This window comes from Babylonia areolata, chromosome 4 (assembly GCF_041734735.1).
Source record: "Babylonia areolata isolate BAREFJ2019XMU chromosome 4, ASM4173473v1, whole genome shotgun sequence".
Taxonomy (NCBI): domain Eukaryota; kingdom Metazoa; phylum Mollusca; class Gastropoda; order Neogastropoda; family Buccinidae; genus Babylonia; species Babylonia areolata.
Genome location: NC_134879.1, coordinates 20551729 through 20563735, shown reverse-complemented (window position 1 = coordinate 20563735; position 12007 = coordinate 20551729). Strand labels below are relative to the sequence as shown.

The 12007-nt window shown below is 47.2% G+C and overlaps 1 protein-coding gene across 3 annotated transcripts in view; it reads right to left on the bottom strand.

The window, feature by feature from the left end:
* Window positions 1–12007, bottom strand: part of LOC143280938 (uncharacterized) — a 110224-nt gene that overhangs the window by 10611 nt on the left and 87606 nt on the right. For all 3 annotated transcript variants that reach the window (XM_076585740.1, XM_076585742.1, XM_076585741.1), the window contains 6 exons: window positions 11643–11815; window positions 10274–10514; window positions 6927–7041; window positions 6230–6399; window positions 2648–2842; window positions 82–249 (listed from right to left, as the gene is read on the bottom strand). In XM_076585740.1, coding sequence (XP_076441855.1) covers window positions 82–249; window positions 2648–2842; window positions 6230–6399; window positions 6927–7041; window positions 10274–10514; window positions 11643–11815 — 1062 coding nt within the window. The remainder of the gene's footprint in view (window positions 1–81; window positions 250–2647; window positions 2843–6229; window positions 6400–6926; window positions 7042–10273; window positions 10515–11642; window positions 11816–12007) is intronic.

Below are 12007 nucleotides of genomic sequence, written 5' to 3'. Positions count from 1 at the left end.
TCAAACACACACACCCAACACACACTCAACCCCCCCACACCCCCCCCCCCCCGCCCCCAACACCCACACAGAGGTACACACAGATTTGTGCGGCATGTTGCCGGCCAGTTGAAGGGCCTGCACTCGGAGAGCCTTCTCCTTGTCCCGCTCCAGATGGTCGATGCGCCGCTCAAAGTTGGCGCGCACCAGGTTGTGCTGGTGGTGAAGGCGTGCCATCCTCTCCTTCAGACTCTCAGCCACTGACTGGGCCTGTATTTGGGGGGGATACAGGAGGAGCACAGCAATGATTACGACCATGATGATAATCAATAATTATATTAATAGCAGCGACAACTACTAAACAACTCATGGCCTGGCTTCGCTGACGAAGATCTAGGAAGGGCGTTGTCCACGTCTGATGCAGGCACGCTCATGGCTGACAAGGCCAATGCGGGAAAAGCAGAGTCGGCCGCAGCGGGCAATAATAATGATAATAATAAGAATGAGGAGAACAAGAAGAAGAAGAAGGAGAAGGAGAAGAAGAATTTTTCATTGTACTGAATCTTGCAGAGACAATGATAACAGTCATGAAAATTTCTACGGCACCACACACACCGGTTCATATATTCTATATACTTAAACACACACACCAGTTCATATATTCTATATACTTAAACACACACACCAATTCATATATTCTGTATACTTACACACACCAATTCATATATTCTATATACTTGAACACACACACCAATTCATAAATTTTATGCACTTAAACACACACACCAATTCATATATTCCATATACTTGAACGCACACGCACACACACAGAGGAGAGAGAAAGACTGAAATGTGATGAAAAAGAAAATCATACACTAACTAAAAAAAAAAAAAGAACACTGGTTCAAAGTAAAACTTAAGTTTTTTTGCTTTTTCCCCCATTTTACTAAAGACATTACTCCTATGCCACTCATTCCGAATAACCCATGAAGAGCCACATCTGCGTTCATCTGTCACAGTCCAAGCATCAGCATTCTACATGGAATATTGCTGTAAGGTTGCCAGGAGACTACACACCAGAAGAGACCCTGCACTGCTGCTGAGTCACTTCAAAGGGAGCGACCCTCTGCCACACACTGCACCTCCCATTTATTTTTTCAGAGTCAAGCTTACAACAGACACCTTCAACCCCTACCCCACCACCACCACCACCCCTTCCTCCATTCATCCACCCCCTCCCCCACCCTCCCCATCCACCCTACCTCTTTATTCTCAGAGTGGAGACATTGCAACATCTCCATGAAGGTGTTATAGGCCCTCTGCCTCTCCCCATTATTTTTCAAAGCAAAGCTTGAGACACATGGAGTAAGACCCCGCCCCTCCCCACCCCCTCCTCCCTTCATCACCCCATCCACCCCACATCACCCCCTCCACCCCACATCACCCCATCCACCCCCCATCACCCCATCTACCCCACATCACCCCTCATCACCCCCTCCACCCCACATCACCCCCTCCACCCCACATCACCCCACATCACCCCATCCACCCCACATCACCTCCTCCACCCCACATCACCCCTCATCACCCCCTCCACCCCTCATCACCCCCTCCATCCCACATCACCTCCTCCACCCCACATCACCCCCTCCACCCCCCATCACCCCATCCACCCCCCATCAGCCCATCTACCCCACATCACCCCTCATCACCCCCTCCAACCCACATCACCCCCTCCACCCCACATCACCCCATCCACACCACATCACCCCATCCACCCAACATCACCCCCTCCTCCCTTCATCACCCCATCCACCCCACATCACCCCCCCTCCACCCCACATTACCCCACCCCATATCACCCCCTCCACCCTACATCACCCCCTCTTCCCTTCATCACCCCACCCACCCCACATCACCCCCCTCCACCCCATATCACCCCCCATCACCCGATCTACCCCACATCACCCCTCATCACCCCCTCCACCCCACATCACCCCCTCCACCCCACATCACCCCATCCACCCAACATCACCCCCTCCTCCCTTCATCACCCCATCCACCCCACATCACCCCCCCTCCACCCCACATCACCCCACCCCATATCACCCCCTCCACCCTACATCACCCCCTCTTCCCTTCATCACCCCACCCACCCCACATCACCCCCTCCACCCCATCCACCCCACATCACCCCATCAACACCATCCACCCCACATCACCCCATCTACCCCACATCACCCCACATCACCCCATCCACCCCACATCACACCATCCACTCCAACCACCCCCCATCACCTCATCCAGCCCATCCACCCCACATCACCCCATCCACCCCAACCACCCCCCATCCACCCCACATCACCTCATCCATCCCATCCACCCCACATCACCCCATCCACCCCACATCACCCCATCCACCCCAACCACCCCCCATCCACCCCACATCACCCCATCCACCCCAACCACCCCCCATCCACCCCACATCACCTCATCCATCCCATCCACCCCACATCACCCCATCCACCCCACATCACCCCATCCACCCCAACCACCCCCCATCCACCCCACATCACCCCATCCACCCCACATCACCCCATCCACCCCACATCACCCCATCCACCCCAACCACCCCCCATCCACCCCACATCACCCCCATCCACCCCACCTCTTTGTTGTCACAGCGGAGGCGTTGCACGGTGTCCCTGAGGGAGACAGTCTCGGCAGCCCTCTGTCTCTCCGTCACCAGCGCTCCCTTCACGTCCGCCAGTTCCTCTTCCAGCAGCTGGTTCTGAACCCTCAACTCTCGCCGCTCCTCCTCCCAGCTCTGCTGTAGCTGACCGCCACGGCCACCCGCCTCCTCCTGTCCCCCCACCCCACCACCCACCACACACACATACACAGTGTTTGGTGTTAACCCCTTGACTGCTGAGATCTGACATTGTTGTTTAATGGTACTGAAGACTGTAGGGCCAAATAAAGTAGAATAGAATAGATTAGAATAGAATAGAATAGAATAGAATGTCTTTATTACCAAGAATACCAGTGTCACATGGGATTTTTCCGGGATAGTACAAATAAAGGTACAAACATATATAACAAAATCATATATACAAAGACAAAAATATAGTAGAATTTTAGACACATATGCATATACATATAAGTATTTGTGCATGTGCACTCACACAACACGTGAACTCAAACACACACACACACACACACACACACACACACACACACACACCACACACACACACACGCACACACACACACAAACAGAGCATATTGTGTTCACTTGAACACTCACGCCCGACATCACACATTACGGATGGGGCTGATGACTAGATCTGCAGGTAAATAGTTGCTGATTCTGTGTCACACATTTTGTTTTGGTTTGAGACACAGGGCATAGACTGCTTTAGGGAAGAAGCTATCGGTGAAGCGACTGATCTTGTTCAAAATCATTCTATGCCTTCAACCCAACGGGAGCAAATCAGGACAGCTCCACAGAACAAAAGTTTCAGCTACATTAACTCTCTCCATACGAACGGCGAAAGAGACGACGTTAACAGCATTTCACCCCAATTACCATCATCAAAATATTGCAAACGGAAGGCTCTTATACTGAAGAGGTGAATGTTGACAAAGAATACCACAATTCTGACGACGGAAGCTAAAGGTTGGGTCATTCAGACACCCACTGGACATCTGAGGGGTCTGTGTAGAGGAGAAGAGAGGACTGGCTGTACTGAGTGAGTTAAACACAAAACTGTCACAAAAAAACACACCTGCAAAACAAGACAGTTGATGATATATTATCTTGATCAACCATTCAGCTGTGGGCAGACAAGATAAGGCTGTGCTGAGGAAGCCAGCCCTCTGCTGAATTTATCATCCCCGGAAAACTGAACTTCATACGAAAGGATCAACATCAGTGGAGGAAAATGGTTACAAAAATGTTTAAAGCACAGGGCACTATCATCAAAGTGTTGTAATTGAGACAAACAAAATTGAATGACACTAAAATGCTACTTAAAGGCATAACAAATACTTACAGGTAATAACTAAATATTAAACAAATAAACAAAATACAAAACAAACAAACAAACAAACAAAAACAACAACAACAACCTCCCCCCCCCCCCCCCACAACAACAATAACAAAAAACAAATAAAAACTCACAATTGTTTTTCACTTCAGTGCAACACAAACACACTTTCAAACTTTTGTGCCTTTTTAGCATGGTTATCCTGTCCAAAAATGGATCAATGAATTGATGAAAAAATGAATCGATTAATACAATGAATGAATGGATGAATATGTATATATATAGATAAACAAACAAATAAATAGATGGACAAATTAATAAATAAATAAAAATCAATGAATAAATAAATCAATAAATCAATAAACAAACAAATGAATAAACAAATAAACAAACAACACCAACAACAACAATGAAACATTAATCAATCAATTATGAACAATGCAAAAGAAATGGAAACAACTTCTGTGCACTATATAAATCAGATTAATTATCATTATTTTTTTTTTCATCCTTGTTATCATTATCATCATTATTTGACACTATCCACACTGTCAACAGCGATAAATCATCACCACCCAAATCACCCAAACCATCAGTTCCTTTCACTTACAAAGCTGCTCCAACAAACCTTTCCCGACATCAAAATTACGACTTGAACTGCTCATGGATTAAAGTGTGAAGAGTGTTTATCTAACATGCCCACGCTGTGCTGCACATCAACGGTGTTAAAACGATCACCACCAAACATGATCACCACCATCACCACTGCAGAAACATCACTGATCACACACCCCAACCTGCTCTGTAATGCTGTCCATAGGGTACAGCTTGGCACGGATTCTCTGGGCTCGTAACCGTCGTGCCGCCTTTCAGAGCCACGCCGATACAACAACAACAAAACACGCATGAGCCTGACTGGTTTTCTCTCTGTGGGGATGGGAGGGGGTGGAAGGACTGTCTCTCCACCCCACCCTTCTCCATCACTCCCCTCTCCCATCATCATCACCATCATCATACTTTTGACATTGTGAAGCAGATGGGACAGCGTAATAATCATTAGAGGGTGGGGGTGGGGGGGTGTGGGGGTGGGGGAGTGGGGGGGGGTTGGGGGGGTGGGGGGGTGGGGGGGGCTATAAATTCAGACACATGGGATCTTAGGCACACTCCATGATTTTCAATCTCTTTGAAGAATTTTCATTCATTTACTATCTTTTTCATTTTTATTTTTATTTTTTTTTTTTTTACCAATTTATTTGTCTATCAGTGACACATTGTAGACTGCAGTACAGACTCAGTCCAGGTTGTTGTTTTAGCTTCACACTTCCAGCTCCAGCTTCTGACATGGCTCTGTCCTGATTCACAAGCAGCAGCACCTTCAGTCCCTGGTCTGCGTGTAGGAGGAAGGTGGCAGAACGGTTAAGACGCTTGTCTGCCAATACAGAGTGTGTGGGGGTGGGGGTTCAAATCCTGCTCTCACCCTTTCTCCCAAGTCTTATTTATTTATTTATTTGTTTATTATTATTATTTTTTTATTATTATTATTACTACTACTACCTTTTTTATATTATAATTATTATTTATTTATTTATGTAAGCTTATCTATTATTTATTCACCTTTTTTTTTTCAAGGCCTGACTAAGCGCGTTGGGTTACGCTGCTGGTCAGGCATCTGCTTGGCAGATGTGGTGTAGCGTATATGGATTTGTCCGAACGCAGTGATGCCTCCTTGAGCTACTGAAACTGAAACTGACTGGAAAATACAACTGAGCGTCTGGTCGTTCGGATGAGACGATAAACCAAGGTCCCGTGTGCAGCATGCACATGGCGCACTGCAAAAGAACCCATGGCAACAAAAGTGCTGTCCTCTGGCAAAATTCTGTGGCAGAAATTCACACTGATAGATACACAAATATATATGTGCATGCACTCAAGGCCTGACTAAACGCATTGGGTTATGCTGCTGGTGAGGCACCTGCCTAGCAGATGTGGTGTGACGTATATGGATTTGTCTGAACGCAGTGACACCCACTTGAGAAACTGAAAGTGAAACTGAAACAGGTCTGTGTGACTTGAACCTATGTTTGTTTAGTTCAGCTGCTTTTTACTATCATTACTACTGTTATGTGAACATGTTACCGTCTTCATTTTCATCGTTTCAGCCTCAGGGTGGAAGTAGGTGAACAGGGAGGCTGGGTACCCACCTGAAGCTCCTGGCGGATGGACTGGGCCAGCTCCCCGGACTGCATCTGCTGGAACGCAGCTCTTTCCGCCTCAAAGTGCCGCTGAAGTGAGTTCACTTCCTCCTGAAGCCCCAAGATCTGAGACTCGTACTGCTGTATCAGCATCAGCTTGTCCCGCTCAAAGGCTGCGTCTGTGTGTCGAGGAAAGATGATAATTACGATGATGATAATGAAATAATAAATATGTTCCATTTCAACACTGACAATGAAAACGGTAATGATGATGATGGGTGTTCATTATGCACTTTATGTCCTTTGAGCAGGGCCCAGATGTTATATTTAACAATGAAAAATTTTTTTTTACAGAAAACCAACACCACAGAGAACTTTAATCAAGACTTCAAAAAAACAAACATATGTGAAATGGGTCAATGACAAAGCAAGCACTCACACACACACACACACACACACACACACACACACACACACACACATGCACATACACATATACACACAAACACACACACACACACATACACATATTACACACAGACACAGACACACACACACACCACCACACTACACACCACACCACACCCAACACCACACCACACACCACACGCCACACCACACCACACCACACCACACACCACACCACACACCACACCACACCACACCAAACCACCATGAAAGCAGAACTTTTCACAGGAACACTCACACATCTCCTCTTTTTCCATGCGAGGACTGTCTGAAGACATGTTGTTGTCATGGCGATGCTTCTGAACCAGATGGTCAAAATCTTCCTTCAGCTTTCCTTTCAGAGCGCTGGCTCCCTGCACACACACACACACACACACACACACACACACACACATGCACACACACACACACACACACACACACACACACGCACACACACACACATGCACACACACACACACACACACATGCACACACACACACACACATGCACACACACACACGCACACACACACACACACACACACACACACACACACACACACACACACACACACACACCTGTGAGGCAATAAACACATAACTTTCCAACAGCCTGCAATGGCACACCACAGAGTGACAACTGGGAGGATGAAGGTTCGAACCCCATCAGAGATGGGTTTTTCAGCCTGTGGCCAATTTCTCCCCAGAGCTGAGTGTGCCGTGGACTCAGAGTGGAAGACAGGGACCACACAGTGAAGCGTGCTGTGGACTCAGACAGGAAGACAGGGACCACACAGTGTGCTGTGGACTCTGACAGGAAGACAGGGACCACACAGTGAAGTGTGCTGTGGACTCAGACAGGAAGACAGGGACCACACAGTGAAGCATGCTGTGGACTCAGACAGGAAGACAGGGACCACACAGTGAAGCGTGCTGTGGACTCAGACAGGAAGACAGGGACAACACAGGGACATGTGCTGTGGACTCAGACAGGAAGACAGGGACCACACAGTGAAGCGTGCTGTGGACTCAGACAGGAAGACAGGGACCACACAGTGTGCTGTGGACTCAGACAGGAAGACAGGGACTACACAGTGAAGTGTGCTGTGGACTCAGACAGGAAGACAGGGACCACACAGTGTGCTGTGGACTCAGACAGGAAGACAGGGACCACACAGTGAAGTGTGCTGTGGACTCAGACAGGAAGACAGGGACCACACAGTGAAGTGTGCTGTGGACTCAGACAGGAAGACAGGGACCACACAGTGTGCTGTGGACTCAGACAGGAAGACAGGGACAACACAGTGTGCTGTGGACTCAGACAGGAAGACAGGGACCACACAGTGAAGTGTGCTGTGGACTCAGACAGGAAGACAGGGACCACACAGTGTGCTGTGGACTCAGACAGGAAGACAGGGACCACACAGTGAAGTGTGCTGTGGACTCAGACAGGAAGACAGGGACCACACAGTGTGCTGTGGACTCAGACAGGAAGACAGGGACCACACAGTGAAGCATGCTGTGGACTCAGACAGGAAGACAGGGACCACACAGTGTGCTGTGGACTCAGACAGGAAGACAGGGACCACACAGAGTGCTGTGGACTCAGACAGGAAGACAGGGACCACACAGTGGAGTGTGCTGTGGACTCAGACAGGAAGACAGGGACAACACTGTGGAGGTCATCCACTTCATGGATGTGTCTTGGGGAGTGTTGTTCAATAACCAGCACTACAGGTGTCTGTATCTCTTAGCCTGGTTAACACCAAGATATACCATGACAGTACAGCCTGGTTAACACCAAGATATACCATGACAGTACAGCCTGGTTAACACCAAGATATACCATGACAGTACAGTCTGGTTAACACCAAGATATACCATGACAGTACAACACTGACATGCTGCCCCAAACCTAAATGGACCCCCATAGCAGGAAATTCATTATCCCTATCATCATTCATCATCATCCCTATCATCATTCATCATCACTCCTATCAAAATTCATCATCATCATTCATCATCATCCCTATCATCATTCATCATCATCCCTATCATCATTCAACCATCATCATTCATCATCATCCATATCATCATTCATCATCATCAAAATATAGAAAACAAAATTTCTCAAATTCTGGGTCACCAAAAAGAAAAAAGGAAGAAAAAAAAAAAGCATACCCCACTAGATGATTGGTTTGGCTTTCTGAATCAGTCCCCAGCTCTAACCAACATAAGATCAATGTAACAAATGAAGCACATTCGTCTAAACCAGCTGCTGTGGCCAAGTAGTTAGAGTCGAGGACTGTGTAGGTTGTTCTAATTTCCTATCAACACTGCAAGTGTCTGTATCTCTCAGGCCTGGTTAATGCCAGGAAATCATTATGGAAGGGAGTGTAGAGTACACCCTTGTCACATATTGCTAAACCTAAATGGACCTCCACAGCATCATGATCATGATGATCCTCCTCCTCCTTCTTCATCATCAATATATATTTTAAAAAATGTCCCATATCCTGTGTCCTTTCATGCCCTGCTCTTAAGGTGACCTCAGTGTCCACCCCCTTCCACTTCTGTCCTTGGGGTGAATGGCCTAGAGGTAATGCGTCTGCCTAGGAAGCGAGAGAATCTGAGCGCGCTGGTTCGAATCATGGCTCAGCCGCCGATATTTTCTCCCCCTCCACTAGACCTTGAGTGGTGGTCTGGACGCTAGTCATTTGGATGAGACGATAAGCCGAGGTCCCGTGTGCAGCAAGCACTTAGCGCACATAAAAGAACCCACGGCAACAATAGGGTTGTACCTGGCAAAATTCTGTAGAAAAATCCACATCAATAGGAAAAACAAATAAAACTGCACGCAGGAAAAAAAAAAAAAAAAGGGTGGCGCTGTAGTATAGCGACGCGCTCTCCCTGGGGAGAGCAGCCCGAATTTCACACAGAGAAATCTGTTGTGATAAAAAGAAATACAAAATACAAAATCTTGTTAAGGTCTTTGGCGTCGGCAGGTTCACGGGGGACTGTCGTGGTTGTGGTCTCCACTCTGGGGGGTGGGGGGGATGCTCACTCAATCTGGCTCCACAACTAAGCCATTATTATCGTCAGCTAAGTATGTGGAATCAGAATAGGCCCAACTGAACACCACCAAAGTGACTCAGCAGCAGTTTTGGGTCTCCTCTGGTGTGTGGCCTCCTTGTGACCTCGACTGCAACAGACGAACCCGGGTGTGGGCCTGTATAGGGGGCGGGGGGGGACTGCAACAGATGAACCTGGGTGTGGCCATGTATAGGGGGGGACAGCAACAGATGAACCTGGGTGTGGCCATGTATAGGGGACAGCAACAGATGAACCTGGGTGTGGCTTGGAATGAGTGGCCTGGGAGTAATGCCAATCAAACGATGCTGATGACGAGGCAGCAAAAGAACAACAACAATAACAAAAAGAGGAAAAAACCAACTGAAATCAAAGCATCATCTTCCCCTGAAAATGGAGTATGGCTGCCTACATGGCGGGGTTAAAAACGGTCATACACGTAAAAGCCCACTCCTGTACATACAAGTGAACACGGGAGTTGCAGCCCATGAATGAAAAAGAAGAAAGCATCACCTGCTCAAACAGTTTCTCCATGGCGATGTCCACCCTGTGTTCCCGGGAGGCCTTGAGTCGGGCCAGGTCCTGGTCGTACTTGGTCCTCAGGTCCTGCAGCTCCCCCTCGTAGTGCTGCTTCCAGTGCTGCACAGCCCCCTCCAACTCCCGCACGCGGCTCTTCGTGTACATGTTTACCTCCCCTCCCTCCCGGGAACCTCCTCCTGCTGCCTCCCTTTGCTGTTTCTCTGCCTGCTTCAGCCTGAACGACCAATCAAATCATGTTGTTTTTTGCCCAGGCGACTGCACAGGAGCCATTTCAGGGCTGAAAACCCTGTCAGTTCTTGAAAGCGGATGAAGAGAACACAAAGTAATATTAACAGGTCAATTAACACAGCATGAAAAAGAAAAATGACTCAGTCCATGTTAAATTTAAATCAAGATAAAGATACTGAAAATAAGGTCAAAAAGATCAATTCACCAAATCTGTCCATAAAAAAATCAAATCAAGTAAAAAAACAGCTAACTGATTTTCCTCAGGGAATTGATAAAAAGTATTGGTTGGGTGGGGGGTGGGGCTTGGGGGGGTGGGGTATCCAATAACAGGTCCTTTATGGAGCTTGTTGTGAAATGTTTGTGCCTTATATCATCAGATCACTGCAGTCAATCAGATGTCTGACACTAATCTGCAGGCCATGTCAGTTTTCACACAACTTCTTGCTGATTTATCTGTCCATATTACATAGTGTCAGTATGCACACGATGTTTAAAGTTATTACTTCATTCATTCAGCTAAAAGAAAAGCATCACATATTTTTTAGTCCTGCCCACCACAGGCGGGGAATAATTAATTGACCAGTCAGGCTGGGGTAAAGTGCTATTGTATTGCCCGAAATTCAGGAACCTGGTAATTTTCATGCATAGATTGAATCATATTACCCTATTTTGAAGGTTCTTGAACTAAATAATGATACAGATTCTGTCACTAAACTGTCATGCAGTCATCTTGTAAGGTAAAAAAAAAATCGTCTGCAGTGTTGTGTTCATTTAGTCTGTACCAATCAGAGAGGCGCTCTTTCCATTTTCGGTCCCATAATACATACAAAGGTAAACACAAAACATGGTTTGAGATGACAAGTGTCAGAATGTGTTCATGATATGGGTTATTTCGAGTTGTATTATGCCTAATTCTTGATGACAAGGTTGGTTATGGGCAATATGTCATTTCTCATAAGCCTGCATTGCAAAATGCATGTGAAGTTTTAATCAAACAGGTCCAGGAACTTATGATGCTAAAATAGGACATTATGAGAGGCTGGCTAGACATTGAAAAAGTCAGCGTACAATGTTCCAGTCACCAGCAGCCCTCATAGGCGGCAGTTCAACTCACCTGTTCTCCAGGGCCTCCAGCTGCTCCCTGTGCTCGATCAGACGCAGGCTCTGGCGGGACTGGAACTCCTGCTGCAGCTCCTCTTTCTCCCGCTGACACGCCGCCTGCAACTCTCGGCGCTGCTCCGCCAGCTTCTGGCTGACCTCCCTTTGGAACTGCTCCCACATCCGCTTCTGTTCACACATTACATGGTTTGTTGATGGACATGATGTGTTTCTGTGTCGCACATTACATGGTTTGTTGATGGACATGATGTGTTTCTGTGTCACACATTACATGGTTTGTTGATGGACATGATGTGTTTCTGTGTCACACATTACATGGTTTGTTGATGGACATGATGTGTTTCTGTGTCACACTTTACA